The 21,194-nt window shown below is 37.8% G+C and overlaps 1 protein-coding gene across 2 annotated transcripts in view; it reads left to right on the top strand.

The window, feature by feature from the left end:
• Positions 1-21,194, top strand: part of LOC149794123 (uncharacterized) — a 94,913-nt gene that overhangs the window by 36,417 nt on the left and 37,302 nt on the right. For both annotated transcript variants that reach the window (XM_089968102.1, XM_089968103.1), the window contains exons 6-8: positions 3,173-3,383; positions 6,039-7,622; positions 9,486-9,619. In XM_089968102.1, the coding sequence (XP_089824228.1) occupies positions 3,173-3,383; positions 6,039-7,622; positions 9,486-9,619 (1,929 nt within the window). The remainder of the gene's footprint in view (positions 1-3,172; positions 3,384-6,038; positions 7,623-9,485; positions 9,620-21,194) is intronic.

Below are 21,194 nucleotides of genomic sequence, written 5' to 3' on the forward strand. Positions count from 1 at the left end.
AACAAAGGTCAGCAGGGTCTATCTCCACCAGGAACATGCCTTGAAAATCATCTTGATGGTGTCTTTGGACTTTGGCCCTTGCAGGGAATTGCATTTCAGCCTATGAATTCATGCTCCTATTGGGTCTTCTTAGTGCAGCAGGAGATTTCTTTCCTCTGGGCTATCTGTTCATTAGACCATTGCAGATGACATTTTGTTCCAGTGGATCTAGCAGTGCCAGGTTTAGGATGGTGTCCAATCCCTGCAAGTGGAAGAGCATCACCTTGGCTTGTGGCAGGGTTCCCTTATGAATTATGATCTGCATAGAAGCCCACCTCATTTCTTTTTCTTTGAGGAAGTCAGTGGCTTGTGGCCTTCTCAACACCAACTATTGCACAACAGATTCCTGGAGATGATGCCCATGGTAAATGCATTTCATTGTTGGCAATAGACACTGTATGGAAATGATTTCCTCTTTCTGTCTGACAATTCCACTATAGTAAAATTGTATCAGAAGGCAAGGGGGAGGCAAATGCTCAGACCTCTTACTCCTGGTTTGGGATCTTCTGAGGTGGTGATATCAACAACAAATCCATGTTCAAGTGGATCATATTCTATGCAGATTCAGTGATTTGCAGTGCTTACGATCACGATGGGATCAACTATCGAAACTAAATGGTGAATTCACCCTCATTATTCACTCAGATTGTACCCACAGTGTTTGATGAGGTGGAATGCCAAGCATCCAACTTTTATCTCTCCAGTCCAAAATCCAAAAGCAGTCAATATTCTTTACATGGATTGGAATGGTCAGGTGGCACACACTCTCCCTCTAACCCTTTTATCATAAAGATCTTGCAAAAAGTGATTGAATCAGAGTGCAGTCTTATTCTGATTGCTCCATCAAGTCATGGATAAATGATCTATTAAACTTGTCAGTGGCAATTTGCAATGAAAATTGTTTTACCTCACCTGCTCAAGCAACCTTGACAGAAATTAGAACTGTTGAATCTCTGTGCCTGGATCAAGCTGTTAGAGGCAAACACTTCTCAGAACAAGTGGTGGTCAGAATTGCATAGATGAGAAGGCACATGAGGAGATGTGGCAAGTTTTCTCCCAGTGGTGTGATCTGGAAAACATCACTCCATTTTAAGTCTCAATATGCCAGATAGGTAACTTTCTCCAGGGGCTCTTAAAGGATAAGAAGTTAATGCCCATCACTATAAAGGCTGCCATTTAAAAATATCACTGCCAGGGAGGGGATGATATAAGCCAAAACAAGGACCTCTCAACTCTTATGATCAACTTTGCCATGACTGGAGGCTTTGGACCTGTGTCCAGAATGGAATCTACCATGGGTTCTGACATAGTTCAATAAAGTACCATTCAAGCCTCTCTATAGAGTCTGTTTGGCCCATTGTCTTTATAAAACTGCTTCCTAGTCATTCTAGCTAGAGCATTCAGAATTGTTTGCTTATTCTGTTAATTACATTAAAAGCTATAAACTATGTGTAGAAAGTGAAGTACATGACCAATGAATGGGGAACAGTACTATTTCTGTGTAATGAATTTCATTGGTAACCTATAATAAGCATTACTTGTCCTTTTTGATTAATAATGAGCTATCCATTGCTCATACTGACATGGTAATTATCATTGGTAGAATCAGCTATCCATTGCTCATACTGACATGGTAATGTGTCATTGGTATAATGAGCTATCCATTGCTCATACTGACATGGTAATTATCATTGGTAGAATGAGCTATCCATTGCTCATACTGACATGGTAATTATCATTGGTAGAATGAGCTATCCATTGCTCATACTGGCATGGTAATTATCATTGGTAGAATATATCAAGCACATGCAATTGTTTGACAGTTAAGCTAAGCTAGGGGATTAGTGACTTATAAAAGCCTCCAGTACAATGTCTTTCACCTTAAAGAACTGATATAATTATGTTGTATTTTAATCCAGTTTGTTCAAAGAATTTGTAACCACTAGTTCTGTTGATATATGGGGTGGGTATTGTCTGAATTGGAATGAATGTAGTAACATTTAACAGTACTGCAACACAATAGTGGCTATATGTTGACAACACAAAGTGAAAATTCCAAATGTGTAAAATGAAGAATCATACAAAAACCATTTGAAGATAAATGTAAGCATGAATACAACAAGACAGAATATATAGGATAAATATGTTAAAATTCAATAAAAGGTATATGAAAGAAATGATTATGGTATCACATGTACAGTATTTTAAACATCAGGTCAAAATTAGTTTATCAACTGCATTCCTTCAAGAAGTCCAACATTTTCTCAGCTGGCATATCATCATACAATTTCTCCATCGAGTGCGCATCATATTACTTTTGTCGCAGATGGTTGAATTTGACACTTGCCACAAGAATGTATTCTATGGTCAGTGGACACTGGTAGGTCATTGACATTCATCCTTTTTGACAGTGATACATCAACAGTACCTTGACATGAACTAATAGTGACGCTTGAAGCTACAGTAAAGATCAGTGCCTATCCAACTTCATTTCTGTCTTCAACCTTGATTGAAGATTTTTACAGCATCCAGTGAGCAAAGTAACTGAATACAGATATACATCAGGGCCTAAAAGAAACATTGCTTTTAATGAAATCAAATCCAATCAGAATTTTAGTACACAAAGTCATGCATGATTTTTTCTTAAGTACCCTATTATGAGAAACAATGCACATAGAAAATAAATTAAAGCATTGATATATTTTTGAAAAATATTTAAATGATAACAGTTTCAGCTATTTGTTAAAATAATAGGAAAAAAAACAGCCCTGTGAGGCAAGTGGGGCAAGTGAATTTTGAGTCAGGGCAAGAGATTTTTTAAAGTCACTTGTTCTGGGCCTGTGTTCTTTGAAAAATGTTATGTTTAATATGCTAAATGTATCCATATAAAAATGTCCATGTTATTCATGTATAAACATTTTTTGTGGTCATAGCCCAATTTTTCACCTGCGTTTTGGCCAGATTTGTCTGAACATACCCAACAACACCATTTAAGTATATGTGCAAAGATTTACATGGAAATATGTTAATATCTAATGAAATTTACAAGAATCATTGTTTATAGGTGAATTTAAAAATGAAACTTGAAACTGTTCTACAGTTCTAGTGACCCTGATTGTATTAATTATTTCAGGCAGATTGTACAGCACTCCTCTACTTGAGTGGATATGACCATCTAGCAGTGTCATGTGTCCTCTCTTTATTTGATGTGGCGCAGCAAGCTAAATCCAAGGACAAGTTTTCACATGTTTTGCGGGAAATACTGCAAGAGTTACATAACTTGGCTGATAACTATTCATCTGAGCCGAGGGCTCAAATCTTGAGAAAGCTTGTAACAGCAAAAGGTAAAATGAAACACTGGGCACATGAAATATTCAGAAAGGAATCTGAGACAGAGTGCATGTACATTTCCTGAATGAGCTGATATTGCTTCATGAAAGAAACACAACATATGAAATCCATAAATGCATATCTTCACAAACAATCGTGTTAAAACCAGACAGGTATAGGTAAGCTTTTTACAAGGAAGACAAAACAGATCCAAATTATTCAAGCCAGTTTCAAATCATTAAAAGGATTTTAGCCAGTGTAAGTTGGGGGCAACAAAAATTAAACAAAAATATTGAAAAAGAACACATTTCATTTCCAGGAACAAGGGGCAAACATCTGTATTTTTAGTGAATAAGCAAACTAAGAAGTCTCTATTAAGACTGCATGTTAGTTATATCAGCCAAAAATATTAACAAGGTTTCAAATGCACACAGTTTTTGATTCAGATTCTGTCTAATTTTTCCATCAGAACTTTAAACAGTTTCATGCTGACTTGTATTTTAGATTTATTCGTCATAGGTTATTAGGATTTATTTCTGGTTATTTTTTAACAAATTAAAACCTTATTTTATACAACTTCATACCAGAAAAATAATTAATAATATAATTAATTAAATAAATAATTAATAATATAAATACATAATGCCATTTTAAATGTAGTGAACGATTTATTAATAGACAATATCAATGAGAAATACATGAAAAAGATGATAAATCTGCACATCTTTGAAATGTTTTTCACACATGGTTTCCATGGCAACCAACACATGAAAACATCATTTATGTTGGAAATTAAATCAAACCACATCATACATGTGACATGTAATACATCATATGAAGAAAATTGGAGAGAAGACATAAAATGGACCTCTCATTAGAAATGGGCAAAAATGAAGGAAATATGTAAGGAACTTACTTCATATAGTGAGGCCTTCTATCCACCTTCCAGGGACACCATGGGTGGAAGTCAAGAATACAAATCATTTTGTAGGTGGTTTTTATGGAGATAACACAAGTACCAAGTTTGGTGAAACTGCATTAGTGGTTTAAGATACAGAGCTACAAACTGACAGTTGGACAGAGTGAAAGAGGCTGTTGCAGCAGTACATATATTACTATAAAGAGGAATACAAATAAAGTTCATTCCAGACCCTATGAAATGAAAATTCTGAGCAAGATCCTGTCTTGCACTGAAACCTACATTCTGAACTAGAAACAATCTTGCATCGAAACCTAGATTCAGAAATTGAAAGAGTCTTGCATTTGAAACAGTCTTGCATTGAAACTTAGATTCAGAAATTGAAACAGTCTTGCATTTGAAACAGTCTTGCATTGAAACCTAGATTCAGAAATTGAAATAGTCTTGCATTTTAATCAGTCTTGCATTGAAACCTAGATTTAGAAATTGAAACAGTCTTGCATTTGAAACAGTCTTGCATTGAAACCTAGATTTAGAAATTGAAACAGTCTTGCATTTGAAACAGTCTTGCATTGAAACCTAGATTTAGAAATTGAAACAGTCTTGCATTTGAAACAGTCTTGCATTTGAAACAGTCTGGCATTGAAAACTAGAGCCTTAACTTGAAATCCTAATTCTGAACTACCAGTAGAAAGAGTCTAGATTGAAATCTAGATTAGAATTAGAACCAGTTTTGCAGTGAATTCAGGATTCAGAACTAGAAACAGTCTTGTCCTGAAATCTAAATTCTGAACTTGAAACAGTCTTGAATTGAAATCTTGCATTTGAACTAGACACAGTCTTGTATTGGAATATAGATTCTGAAATTAAAAAACGTTTTTCTTTGAAATCTAAATTCTGAACTAGAAACAGTTTTGTTCTGAAATCTAGATTTAGAATTAGAACCAGTTTTGTACTGAAATCAGGATTTGGAGCTAGAAACAGTCTTGAATAGAAATCTAGATTTTAACTAGACAGGCTTGTATTAGAATATAGATTCTGAACTAGAAACAGTCTTGCATTGAACCCTAGATTCAGAAGAGAAACTGCCTTGCATTGAAATCTAGATTCTGAACTGGAGACAGTCTTGCATTTAAATCTAGATTTAGAATTAGAACCAGTTTTGTACTTAAATCAAGATTTAGCGGTATAAACAGTCTTGTATTGAAGTCTAGATTCTGAACTAGAAAAGTCTTGAATTGAAATCTCACATCTGAACTAGACACAGTCTTGTATTGGAATATAGATTTTAACTAGAAACAGTTTTCCATTGAATCTAGATTCTGAAATAGAAAAGTCTTGAATTGAAATCTCACATCTGATTTAGACACCGTCTTGTATTGAAATCTAGATTCTGAACTAGAAACAGTCTTGCATTGAATCTAGATTCTGAACTTGAAACAGTCTAGTATCTGAAACAGTCTGGCATTGAAATCTAGATTTAAAATTAGAACCAGTTTTGCACTGAATTCAGGATTCAGAACTAGAAACAGTCTTGCATTGAAATCTAGATTCAGAACTAGAAGGTAATTATTTGAATATATTTGTTTCCTTCAGAAATGACAAATTTTACCAATACCCTGTGTTAAAATATCAGGCTCGTTTAGAATAAGATTTTTCATTTTTGGACTTGCCACATAAGAAAACTTGTATGATTACAATATTTATATGAAAAAGTAGAGTATATTAAAATGTTATCTTATTATTTTAGATGAGGTTGATTCTGCAAGCTCATCAACTCTTTCTGTAAAGACACTGGCCAAAATCTCTGATGTAAACAACATTCCCATAGAGGAGGTAGAAGAGAAAACTCCAAATACTGTGAAAAACCAAGATGCAAATTTTATCAAACCAAGCATCTCAGAAGACACTTATTGTATTGTATCACATGAGAGTGTGAATGTAGAGTTTGAAAATCTGATTGAAGAGTCTGATGCCAAGCAAATCTTGCAAGCAGAAAATCTGCATTTGTCACCCTTTGAAGGTTCCACTAATGCAGATTGTTTTACGAAGAAGCAAATGACTTCATGTTTGGAAAATGATGGTTATACAAGCTTATACCATTTCCATGAAGAAAAGGTTCAGCTAGAGGTGAATGTACGTGAAAGAGACTCTCTACTGGTTGCCTTGAGTGACCAGCATTGTGAAATGAAAGAATTCATTAATCTTGATGTTAATAATGGTGGAACTACTCAAATGGATGGTGCATCTCAGGCAAATGGCGATACAGGCAGCACATTGTTGGCTGATAATGGCTCAAGTCTTTTAAATTCTTTTGGTGAGGTTCCATCTGTTAGTGAAAACATTACAGAGGAAGAGTTGCCAAACGTTTCTGATAATCTGAGCACATGTCTCTTTTCATTATCTGTTGATGACGCAGTTTTATCCACAGAGGGAATGTCAAATTTATCCCAGAAACATGAAACTTTAAATTCCTCTTTGACAGATGCTAATTCAAGCTTGAACAAAAAGAAAGTTTCAGTTATTTCCTGTGAAGGAATATGTTCTGTTGATGATGATTTCTTGCTATCTGTAAACAGCTCAGATGTATTGAGAAGGGGGATATTAAGTACAGAAATGGATACCACTGACTCCTATTTGTATGAAGATACTAGAAATTCAAGTTCAACAGAAGAGAATATGTCAGGGTCATTTGATACACCAAAGACTGTGGATTGTTTTGGAGCTCTTAGTAATTCCAGTCTGGATGATGATGACATAACAGAAATTGAGTTCTCTTCTGGTGATGTTATTCAAGACCCTGATGTGATTTCACAAGATGTTGTTGAACCATTGTCATTCCAAAATGTTGAGGATACAGCTGTGCTGATGTCCTTTGAGTGCACGGATCCGTCCAGAAGCCAGAATAATCGGACAAGTAAACCTGCTGTGGATAGAGTTTTTACTTCCCCCATACTTAGAATCATGAATTCTGTGGATAGCTCCATATTTCAAAAACAGGATTCAGTATTATCTTCACTGTCCATAAAAGAGCTAGAGACAATATTTAAACAAATATATGTACCAGAGTTGTCTAGCTTGGACATGACAGATATCGTATTTCATAACAAAAGTAGAGATGAATTTTGCCTCCACGTCTTCTTTCAAATCAATAAAAGCATAAAGAAGTTTGGAATATCATGGAAGGAGTTGTCAGATGAAATGTTGGACAGAATTTCTGCTTCCTCACCTGATCTGCATGAAATTATGTTGGTAGAATGTGGGTACCTGTCAACACCTGGAATCTCCAATTTAGGCCTGAACTGTCGACAGCTGCAAAAAGTAGATCTTAAAGGTAGATTTTAATAGCAGTAATACAATGTCTGTCACTACTGCCTTGCTTATCTTCCAACACCCTAAGTTCCTTGTCCAAGTTCACAATTCTACCCCTCCATTATATAGAACATTCTAGAAATTTAGAACACAGAGAATTCAGAACCAGTCTGACTACCATGTCATCAGCTTCATTTGGGGTTCTCTTCCTCTTGAAATTAAAGTTTTGTCAAATTATTCAAATTTCCCCTTTTACAGTACAGCTCATGCAGTTTTTCAAAACCCCATATGTTGCAATGGGGCACTTAATTCCTTCCACTTTTGCTCTGCGATGGAGTGATAGATACCTGCAAATCGCAACTGCACCTTGGCAGGCACACCGATGACAACTCCTGTGGAGATGCTGGTCAACATTGCAGATTGACTGCAGAGTATAATGTTTATTTTTCATTTTTAAAGGGGAAATTAGCAAACATGTTGATGTTTTGAAACAAAAGGGAGGTATTGGGAATGGTGTGATGGTAAGGCAAAGCAAGTGAACTTCATTCTCTGAGCATGTTGAGGTGAAATGACAGTAAATAGTAATTATTTTGCCTGAATTATGCCTTAGTTGGACCCCAATGCTAGGAAAAGATCTGATAATGTAAAGATGGCTACATTTTGGCTTCAACAGACATAATTCATGCTTACAATATCTCAGTATATTAAACACTTGGAACAATTCATACAGACCCAAATCATTTCACCTTAACTAGGTCTATTATGCAACCTTTTTAAAAATATCTAGACAAGAGAAAGATTTGTTTTGGCATTTTAAAGATCTTGTCTCACAAAAGAAGAGTCATTTTGGAATTTTCAAGATGGTATCTGGTACAAGAAGATGCAAATATATGCAAGAAATACACATAGCAGAATTGAACAGAACCTAGCTCAGATAAAAAGTTAATTGTTATGAATCATTTGAAAAAGACTGACTTGACTTTGACTTGACTTGACTTGAAATGACTTTGACTTGAATTTGACTTGACTTGACTTGACTTTGACTTGAATTGACATGACATGACATGACTTGACTTTGACTTGACCTGATTTGACTTTGACTTGACTTAGACTTTGACTTTGACTTGACTTAACTTGACCTAGACTTGACTTTGACTTGACTTGACATTGACTTGACTTGACTTGCCTTTGACTTGACTTTGACCTTGACTTGACTTGACTTGACTTTGACTTGACTTTGACCTTGACTTAACTTTGACCTTGACTTGACTTGATTTTGACTTTGGCTTGACCTGATTTGACTTAGACTTGACTTAGACTTTGACTTGACTTAACTTGACCTAGACTTGACTTTGACTTGACTTGACATTGACTTGACTTGACTTGCCTTTGACTTGACTTTGACCTTGACTTGACTTGACTTGACTTTGACTTGACTTGACTTTGACCTTGACTTAACTTTGACCTTGACTTGACTTGATTTGACTTTGACTTGACTTTGACTTGACTTGAATTGACTTGACATTGACATGACTTTGACTTCACCTTGACATGACTTGACTTTGACATGATTTAGACTTGACTTTGACTTGACTTGACTTTGACATGACTTAGACTTGACTTTGACTTGACTTGATTTTGACATGACTTGACTTGACTTGACTTTGACACGAATTTGACTTAACCTTGACCTTGACTTGACTTTAACTTTGACTTGACTTGACTAGACTTGATATGACTTTGACTTGACTTGACTTGACTTGACATGACTTTGACTTGACTTTGACCACTGATATATTTTGATTTGCCTTCATCTAGTGTTCTGCCTGTTGAAATTCATGTTCATGTATTTGTTATGTCTGTTGTTGTTTGATTTCTGTTTAAGGTGTGAGCTTCATAGGAGATAGAGCTGTAGCACCACTGCTGACACTTCCAGGTCTTGAGAGTTTAGTGCTGTCTGGGAGTGAGATCACTGATAAAACTCTTGACACAATATCAAAGGGAAGATGTGCTGCAAAGGTAAAAAGGTCAACCATTATAGGTTTTATATGTTGCAGAATTAACCACAGTGTTGCAATTTCTGGTCAGAATGGACATGGTCGATGGTGTTGAAGAAATGTTTGAAAGGAGCAAGAGATGGGCAAAGTTGAAACTGACGGATAGTGATAACCCTAGTTCCTTGTCCAAAACATTGTTACAGCTAATGTATTGATGTCCCAAGTCCCCATCAAAACATTGTGTGTAGCTAATATAGTTATGTCCCAAGTTCTGAACCAAAACATTTTAGATAATGTAGTGTTGTCCTGAGTCTCCATCCAAAACATTGCAGACAATGTAGTGATGTCTCAAATCCCCATCCAGAACATTAAAGGTAATAAAGCAATTTCCAGAGTCCCCACCCAAAACATTGTATGTAGCTAATGTAGTGATGTCCTTGAGTCCCCATCCAAAACATTGTATGTAGCTAATGTAGTGATGTCCTTGAGTCCCCATCCAAAACATTGTGGCTAATATAGTGATGTTCCAAGACCCCATCCAAATATTGTCTATAGCTAATGTACTGGGAGATACTTTGATGGCACTTCCCCCTCCTAAGATTCTTTGAACCATTATGTCAGGTCTGTTAGAGATGGAGAATTGGGTGCCGTAATATCTCTCTAAGCTACAGCCAGTACAAGCATTGCGTGAGCTGCATCCATACTACACCCAGTACAAGCATGCATGAGCTGCATCCATACTACACCCATTACAAGCACTGCATGAGCTGCATCCGTACTACACCCATTACAAGCATGCTTGAGCTGCATCCATACTATACCCAGCACAAGCATTGCGTGAGCTGCATCCATACTACACCCATTACAAGCATTGCATAAGCTGCATCCATACTACACCCAGTACAAGCATTGCATGAGCTGCATTCATGCTACATCCATCACAAGCATTGCTTGAGTTGCAGATGATGAGACTTGTTTAGGAGAAGACTTTGCATTATTAGCTTTGTGGAGGGTTTTATCACTCTGTCTTTCCAGAACAGACTTTGAACTGACATGAAATTTTTCACCCAAATCCAGTGGACATAAAGTTGCTCCACATGCCCGAGCATGGCCTTGAGGTCTGTAAGTATGGAGTATAATACTGAACTCACTGACTTGTTTTACCAGCTGTTATTGCTGCCCACCACCATTCCAGCTGCTAAACTGGATAGTCCAGCCAGCCAGGTGGCCATATATACCACGTATCAGCCAGGATTCAGTTCTTTTGGCAGGCTATGCCACAAACCAGCCCATTATATGCCAAACTTTCCAGTCAGCTGTTCAGCTGATATTTGAGTTGATATCCTAGTTATCAAGCCAGTCAGCTAGCTGGTGACATGTACTTTGTTGGTTGCCCAACTGCCTGTCCAGCTTGCAGGCCCAATGTTGTTGGCATATCCAGTTGAGAAATAACATGCTATGCCCAGGGATAATGTCATCATTCTGTTCATACATGGATATAGACATCCTCCACAAAAAGTGCCAGATAAACCTTGATCCATTGCCTCACTCCAATTTGACAACAGAACAGACAGTTAGTATGAATGATGTTGTTGGGGAATTTACCAGAGTGGACTGCTGCTATCTGTGAGCCAGGTCAAGGGCTCATAAGGTCAAGGGCTCGGATGACACTGAGGATGAGACTAAACACTCCTCCATTTATATCATTCTGCAGTCAGCAAAAATAAATCTTTTGAACAAAATTCAGGATCTGGAAACTCTAAGGATCCTAATCTCAGAAAGCGTATTACCAGTGTATTCCTCAGCACAGTGGATCACACCTATATGGGCATGTTCCATCATCTGTAAGAACATTGTAACAGTAAATATGTCAACTGATAATACTGTAAATTTAATAGAACATGTTTTTGGCATGACTTCCAAGTTAGTGTGGACTATGGCAGACAGATCTTCAATGTTTGACTTGGCATTATTGGTAATAGACAAAGACAAGGACAACCCCCACAATGAGTGCAAGGAAGACCAAAATCTGCTGTCTCGCTTTGATCTGACTATGGATAGCTAACTTGGCATTATTGCAGTTTTTAATCTGGCCAAAACAGTGGCACTAAGCTTCTGTGGGAGTCTATTGCCCACATCACCAAATCAATTAATAGGGCAGTAGATAACTAAATACATGTACCCATTGCCCTTATGGCTTCTAGCAACAAAGATTTGGTGTGACAAGGCACCATTTTTCACTCATTGTCACTGAAGCCACATCACTCTTAAAGCCTTTACTCATTGCCTCGTGAACCCCTCTGGTGGCCTAGTGCTTTGGAGCATCCACTTTGAATGCAGAGGTTTCGTGTTCGAACCCTGGCTGAGTCATACCAAAGACTTGTACAAATGGTACTAACAGCTGCCTCACTTGATGCTCAGCATTAAGAGGTTAGTGTTAGGACTGGTTGGCCTGGTGTCATGATCATGTGACTGGGTGTGACATCATCTTACATGTCTGTGTCATGATGCTTCAGTGCTAGATATCACTATAAACTGCAAGTAGAGCAGGTGGGCCCATGTTACTGGCATATGTTGTGTATTTTTAATTTGTATTGTTTGTTGGCTTTTCTCCATCATTATATGTAATGAATATCTGTATTTTATACTTGACGTTTTTGCAAAATCAAGTTAATTGTGTACATGACCAGAAATAATTATTTTGTAAACAACTTATATAAAGACATCAGATACAACTTCAAACACCAAAATAAAATAGAACACATTTGCCATTAAAAGCTTGTTCAGTTAAACAGTTGAGAACACAACCCATAAATTCAGTTGATATAGAGTCATTGGCCCCAAAAGTAACAATTCAGATAGTCTGAGTTTCCTCTGACCTTTCCCACCCTATTTTAGATATTTGACATTTTTTGTGGCCAACTCAGACTGTTAGGGAGATTGCTCAGTCTCAGATGAACTCAAGTTCATTTTTTCAAAAGAAAGCACTCAGGACAGAATCAGCTACTTCGGGTTTCTTTAACATGTTGAATGCTGGTTGTGCACTCAGCTTTGTAAGTGCTCAAACGATCAGAGTATTGATAATTGAGAGGTGTATGTTTTATTTCTGGTGCAAGGTCTCAGCTTGTCTCAGATGCTATTAATGAGTGAGTAACAAAATTGGATATTCATTTAATAAGGTGTTTGAATGATTGGCTGACTCTGGGTATGCTGTATAAGCAGCAGGGAAGTTGAACAGACCAGCGTTTCCAACCAAAATAAAGCTTCCTACGCGAACTTTCTCCGTAGAAGCCTCAGAAAGCAGAAATAAAGCCTTCTACGGCAGCTAATTTTCGTGCATTTCAGACCGAGTGCATCGGGTGGTCGCGCCGTGTGTGTTAGTAAATATAGCGTTCGTGACAGGAAAAATAAATGTCAGGGAATAATTTTTGTTTTTTGTTGCATGGTGGGGCTGCTTTTTCATGAATAAATTTGATCAAGACCAATTCGATACCGACTGCGTGGATCGTGAAGATTTATCGTGATGAAACCATGCGGCGTTGCCTGAGCGCGGCTGAACAAATTTTTGAATGTATTTATATCCATGTCGCCGTTGCACCAGGTCTGATGGATATTTCTCAGCGTGTGCGTGTCCACGCCATTGAATACCGATAAAATATTACAATTATCTCTAATCACCTTGGGAATCTGCGTATATCTCTGTGTCACGTAAATAACATCGGTGTTCTTGTGTCTGCCACGCGAGAATATCCTAGCCGGGTTAGTTTGCTTGTCCAGCATAACGTCATCGAATACAACGAGATTATTAATATCACCGTCCAAATTTTCCACGGATGGAGCTTCATTGATGTCCGTGATGAATTCGATTGTGCCTTCGTCGGTATTGTCACTAAATTCCTTTAACACTTGATAACAACGTTGATCGTCCACGGATGGTGCAACCAAGTACAATTTATCCCATTTTAACCATCTCATGATCATATTCAATAACAATTGCGTCTTACCAGATCCAGATGGACCAATGATTATCATTCTAATCGAATTCGGTAATACCGCATGATGTTTTACCTGCTCGCGTCGTTTCGTGGCTGAAAAATCAATTACATTCATGTTACTAGAATACATGGATCTATATTGTGTTAAGTGTCGCACACACACAGCTACGATAAATCCAACCGAAATCGTTACACGCAACAACAGGAACGCAATTGCAGGGGAATGTGAAGTTTGTAAGACGCGCAAGTTCAGATTTTTAAAAAAAAAAATAGAACAGGAGGAGACATTGCCGCCTCCATGAAAAATCTACCTGGGCTGCCCTGGGCGAAATATCCCGGAGAGAAGCATCTACCAGGGTACAATTATTGTGGACCCGGAACAAGGCTCGATATCAGACTCGACGATAATAACCAACCCAAACAAGGTGAAGATCCGGTAAACGCAATCGATAAAGCTTGTTACTATCACGATCTCGCATATCGCAGCGGAGATTTACAACAAAGACATCTCGCTGATATCAAGCTAATTCACGCATTAGACGCGATTCCCGATAAAAGTTTCAAAGAGAAATTGGCATCCTGGTTGATAAAAGGCGCGATGAAAGGTAAATTAGTATTCGGTGCTGGTAAATAATATGGAACAAATATATTATTCTCCGCGAGGATTTTGGCGAGGAAAATCAGCGATTGCCAAACTCGCTAAAGCCGCTAAAGTAAAACAATCCGTCGCTGAATCGTGGTTATCAAAACAGGCAATTTGGCAAATATATCTTCCTCCGCCTAAAAAAATACCGTACGCGAGTTTCACCGTCAGTGTCCCCAACGAGGTCCATCAAGCGGATCTTATGTTTCTTCCTCACGATACCGTTGACGGCGTCACATACAAATACGTTTTGACAATCGTCGATATCGCTAGCAGGTATAAAGAAGCCGAGCCATTATCGAATAAAACAGCAATGGAAATTGCTAAGGCATTTAGCGAAATTTATTCACGATCCCCGTTAACATGGCCGAATCTTCTCCAGGTTGATCCAGGTCGAGAATTCCTCGGCGCGGTTACTTCATTGATGAAAAAAAATAACGTTAAAATCCGTCGCGGTATTGTAGGTGTTCATCACAATCAAGCTATCGTCGAAAGATTCAACAAAACGCTCGCAGAACGATTATTTGGATACCAATACGCGCGTGAATTTATTCAAGATAATCGATCTCACGATTGGGTATCAAGATTGCCTCAGGTAATTAACGCGTTAAATAACGAGACGACTCGAACAATAGCAATGAAACCTGCAATTGCAATCACAAAATCGAATATACTCCTAAAGCGAGATTCCACAATTCAGCCTGTACTAGGTAGCGTCACAGTCAGGTATTTATACAAAGAAGGCGAGGCTGAAGGAGGCAGAAAAAGAGCAACCGACCCAACCTGGAGCGTTACAACACATAAAATATCCGCCGTAACAAGATCATCAGGAAGACCAGCGATTTATATCCTAGATTCGTTAGCGCCTCAACGCGGATTTACCAAAGAAGAATTACAAATAGTACCAGAAGATACTCAACTACCGCCAGCGTCACTAATGTAATTTACTCGAATTCGTCCTAGCTGAGATAATTTTCTTACTCTCGACACGGCCAAATATACCAAATTTGACCAAGAAATTCTGTCATCGACGATCCAAACTTGACCATCTGCGGTCAATCCTTGTGACGAGTGTATCGTTGTTGCGTAGCCTAATTTCCACGGCGATTTTTCTGCATTTATCGCGTCATTAACAAGATTAATATCAACAAAGATAATATCATTCAGGACCAAAATCTTTTCCTCTCCGCATGGCAAAGTAATATTAATATTTTGTCGTCGAGTATTAGCGGGCCTATAACATAACGGTACCTGCAGTGTTGGAAATTTCTCACAGTGCAGCTTGAATAACATTTCCTGAATAATATCGCGAACAATTTTTCTACTAGCGACAATCAAATGATCAGGACGCCACAAATTTAGAAAAATGCTCATCGGAGTTTCGTCGATTATTTTCCTCATGACGTCACACTGAATCTTGTTAGGTTGTAATCGAATCAATTTCTTAAACTCGGTCAACAAAATATCCGTCGATCTATAATCAGCGTCAATTTCCTCGTAATAATCAACGAAGTTTCTGAGCCATTCGTGAGGCGATTCACCATCGATAGGATCAGGTTGGCCATGATCGCCGCACATTATCACGGCGGTATTTTTCCCTTCCAGCCAAGCTAATACCGATTTTAATATATCTAAATTCACCGTGCAAATTTCATCGAATATAATAATCTTGTTGACATATTTGTCTCCCATATGCACCGAGTCCCATGATCCACCGCTGTATTTGAAATAACTGTGATACGTGCACGAATTAACGCCACGCTGTTTTATTTCTCGCGCTAATCTATGTGTCGGAGTCAACACAATCATATCGGAGTTCGCAAATAAGTTTATTACTCGCGTTGTTTTACCGCTACCACCAGGTCCATTCAAGTAAACGAATTTACTGCGTGAAATTGGATCGAACGCAGATGCTGCCGCCGAAGATTCTCCAAATTTACCTTGATGGAATTCATCGCGATCTTCAACATTGGCGTCCGCGCAATAATCTAGAATATCCTCGTTTTTTATCCTCCAAGTTCCCCACAAACTACCGTCGGTAATTAAATTTTCCAACCTATCTTGGTATTTTTTATCGATATAGAACGAATCCGTCGCGACCCTTACTGCGATATCAGAAAATTTGTTTATCATCGATAGCAAATTTATACTTACATAAGCGAGCATCGATGATCGTAAATGCGTATATTGCGCTGATTCTCCATCAAAGTAGCTAATCACGGTACCTAACTTTGTTCCATCAATGATAATATTCTCTCTGTTACAAAATATTCCTTGTGATACCGTATCGGCGATTATAAAATCCATCTCGGCGTCGTTGATAAACAACCTAGCGTGTCGATGTTTGTGATCAACAGATCCACCTTGAGTAAATTTACCAATTATTTTTCTTCCTATATCTTTCGCGTTGTCACAGTCTGTCGGCAACCACACATCTGTCTGTTTCCTATACGATATAATCGCCTCACTCACCGTCAACGACACTAACATCGACGAATCTAGCATATATCTCAACAACACCGTAGGAACCTAACGGCGTTGAGATAAATGCCTTCCGAACCAAATATAACAAATTTTATGTAAATTTTCAGCAAACTCAAACGATGTTACACAAGCGAATCCTGTCATGACAAAATCAGGCAACGGTCCGTTAATCGCTACTCTTGTCATCTCGCTGGTAGGATGGCCGAATTTAGCAAAATAATCTGCACAATCGCCATATCCAAGGAAACTTCCAGGAAAACACGCGCTCATGTCAACGGAAATCATATCTTCGAAATCGTACTTGGTATTCCACAATCCGCCATGGCCGTATTCGATACAACTAAGTTGAATATCAGCGAGGAATTCGTTCCTCGTAGGCTTCCATGAGTTTTTCTCTCTAGCGGTATGAGCGGCAACAGACGGAACTGTAAAGCAATTCGTTAGCAACTGATCGGGATTCGACGAATATTTCACCGCGAGTTTCCTCATCGACTCGTGTAATATTTCGTCTCTGTAAATATCACCGCATGGCAAAATAAATTGATCGTATTTTTCTTCACTCGAAAACAACCATATCGATATTGGATCAGATGCGCTTAATTTTTTGATAAATCTGAACATGGAATCGGAATTATCCTTCGCAACATCCACCGTGGAAAATTCCACGGGATAAAATTTAACCATACGATCTCGTGGAAATATCATTACCGATTGCGACCACGCGTGGGAATTGTGATCGATAATCTCGATTGGTACTCCTCGAGATCTATACGGCGACGAGTATAATATTTCTCCCGATAACGTTTTGACCGTGATAGGAAATTTAAGTTTTTTGCTCAACGCAGCTACGTCGTCCACCGATGCACCATCAGCGACAGTCTTCGCCCACGCGCTAATTTTATCTAGCCTTAATTGTGTCAAACCAGATCCACGTCGAGCGTTTTTCATGTGCTCGATAACACGCTCAGCCACGCAGTTTATCATCGGTGATTCTTTCATCGTAGGAGGGTTTTTTACGTCCGGATTGTTATTCAGCCGATAAATTCCATAAACGACTGCGCTGGCTGGATAGGGTCTAGCATAATAAGGGCCATCGATTCCCAATAACAATCCTGGTTTGGAATTTTTATCGAGAATAACGTTTTTCTTACCACCACGCACTGGATCTCGCTTATCGCGAATAATCCAGGTATCATCAGGCATTTGTGCGATAAATTTTATTCCAAAGATAAATCGCTCTTCTTTGTGTTCGGTTTTTATATGGTCGATTATTTTCTTAGCTCGCTCCAGGTTCATCGTAGCATCGATAGAATTTGTTTTCCAGGTCGACCAAGTGTGAACAGCTCCATCGTCGAAGAATTCTTTCTTCGCTCGATCAACTTCAGGAATAATATATTCTGCCTCATCAAGATCAAATATATCCATGATTATATTTTAGACATATGTTTAAATTATAATGAATCAATGCAAGTGGGTACTAATCGGCTCAACAAAATTCTGTGATAAATCCTGTAGAGGCGATTATTGCGGCGCTCACATACATGCGATTCGGCGTGGCAGTAAAGGACCACAGCGTTGCTTAGTTTGTCAAGTTGGCACGCGAGGGAAAACTCGGTTGTGTTTGGCTTGTGGAGGAAAGAATTATCGAGAATTACGGCGATATTACGAAAAAAGATCCTCGTCAGTTATAACATGCGAAGAAGATTATATTAATCGATTCAAAGCAAATAACGATTTAGACATATAATTATCATATATGAATTCAAAATCAGCGATTCCAGAAACAACAATGACATGCGAGTTTAAATCTCATCCAACGATCACTGGATACGAGGCGTCGTCCGATGGTATCGTTAGAAATACCAGAACGAAGAATCGGGTCGGTAAGGTTTGTAATTCAGGTTATTTGATATGTACCTTCAACGAGAATAAAAAAAGAAGAAAAACGAATTATATTCTTCATAGGTTCGTTTACGAGTGTTTTTACGGACCAATCGAAATTGGCCTTGTTATCGACCATATTGACGGAAATAAACTTAATAACAAGATATCCAACCTCCGAGCAGTGACTCAGAAGGAAAATTGTAAATCTGGTAATAATACCGGCGGCGGACAGCGACTAGCTAAGGCGGTTAAATCGATAAATCGAGAGACAAATGAGGAAATTGTGTTCACGTCGATGAGTGCCGCTGCAAGATATTTTAGTATTAATCCAGCATCGGTGCGTCGTGCAACAGAAAAAATAATCAACGCGACTTTTTCTTATCGATTTGGCGAGTGGATCGAGTTTTATTATATTCCAATAATATCTGATTAAAAATTAATTAAATATTAAAAATTTATATAATGGACGAGGAAAATATAAATAACGTCATCGAGACCATCGAGAATTTGAAAAATAAAAATATAAATTTATCTTCAGATTTGGACACAGGTAAAATCCGGTCCGAATTTGAAACGATCGTCCAAGGAAAGCTCGAATACAGGTACACGCTACCATCTGAATACAAGTTCATAAAGAAAATCCAGATTGCGATGTATCAATCGCTTGCGTCTGTCAGAGATGATCAAATCGAGGATTTCGTTAAATTATCGACGCTGGTAGAAAAAGTAAGGTCGAGTTTATCAGACGAATACGAGTCGAGAAAAATTACCAGCTCGCGCGTCAGGCAGCTAAAAAAGCTGGTCGATGAAAGTAGAATCAAAGATTCTTGAATTAGAATCGAAGATTCTTAAAAATTTCTATCAACAAAAAAAAATAAAAAAATTTCAAGAATCTCCGATTCTAATTTTTATTATTTTTTTTATTTATTTTACTGAAATTGTGCAATTTTCTTGTTTCTGACTACCATTTACCCCAACAAATTTACTAAATTATATAATTTACTCAATTTGACGGGTATTTACCCCAGCAGATTTACGAAATTATATAAATTTCTTAATTTGACGGGTATTTACCCCCATCAAAAACATAAAATTACACAAATTTCTTAATTTCTCTGATTTTTATTTTTTTTTTATTATTTACTAAATTAATTTATTTACTGAAATTGTACAATTTTCTTGTTTCTGACTACCATTTACCCCATCAAAAACATAAAATTATATAAATTACTCAATTTGACGGGTATTTACCCCAACAGATTTACGAAATTATATAAATTACTCAATTTGACGGGTATTTACCCCATCAAAATTAAAAAAATTTACTAATTTTGAAAAATTTCCTGGTTTTTATTTATTTTTTTTGGCCATTTTTTCTGCGGGGTAGAACTTGAAGAATCTTAGATTATTTCACGATCTCACCAGCAAGTTTATACTCAGCGTTTCTCCGCGTATATCAAGCAAATTTCCATTCTGGTCCGTCAGTTTGAAATTTATCTTCGACAATAATCGATTGTGACATCGCAGGTAAAACGGATTTACTGGCTCTTTTATTATCAAAAAACCCGGAGAGGCGCTAGGTGAAAACGAATATAAGATAAATCCCTGCTGCACCTGCTCTGACACAGACGCATCTGCGTTGTAGCTACCTTCAACGACATCCGCGTGAAGATAAATCGCGATAACCTCCGTTATGTTAACGATACCTGGCGAGATATGCCGCCCTTGCCCGGCAGGATCATTATTATGTTTGAGAATCGATTCTGATTGTATTTTTTTAGTCCACGCGGCATGTAATTTCGGAAATAAATCATCGATGGTATCAGTAACAGATTTTCTCATTTTATCAACGTCATAATCGGGAAATTTGAAATTTGGTAGCGTTTCCTCGGTTAATCCAAATACTCTCATGAATTTTTGTTTTTCTCCTGAATTTTTGATCAACTCGAATTTGCTAATAGGAAGAACATAATCGGCAATTGATATATCGTCGATTATCGCCCGAATGAACATGTTGTGATAATATTCAACATCATTCGCGAGTTGATTTAAAATCTTCACGCGTCCGATAATTTCGCTACATGAACCTGATTTATTTAAGATGCATTCATGAAAGGATTCCCGCAATAAATTTAAATGTAATTTATGTTCTTGATTAAATTCGTTGATGGTTCTTCTTATCAAGATACCGTCTATGGGGGCTATTATCCTGTTAATGTTGGTAGCGTCGAAGATTTCCACGCCGGGGGAATTTTAGGAAGAGGCAACCATGAGAGAATTTTGTTGTCCCTGAAAGTAAAAGCGAACGTTACCAGGTTAAATTTGTGGTTATTCATGATGTTGATGGCATTGTGGATTAGAGGTTTGTGTCTGATAGTTCCGTACCATCCTTCGTCGGTGATAAAATCTGATTTTTTTGGCTCCGGTAGTTCTGGAGGAGCTTCTTCGTGCCAACCTGGAATAATAAAATCAGATTTTTCTGGTTTTGCCAGAGGTGCGATTTCGGGCCAACCTAGAACTGTCCTAATCGATGACTGGTAAATATCGACGACATATGGCGATTTTACCTCGATTATCGATGACAGCGTTGG

Source organism: Sinohyriopsis cumingii, chromosome 8 (genome assembly GCF_028554795.1).
Source record: "Sinohyriopsis cumingii isolate HCF-2022 chromosome 8, ASM2855479v2, whole genome shotgun sequence".
NCBI classification, from domain to species: Eukaryota; Metazoa; Mollusca; class Bivalvia; order Unionida; family Unionidae; genus Sinohyriopsis; species Sinohyriopsis cumingii.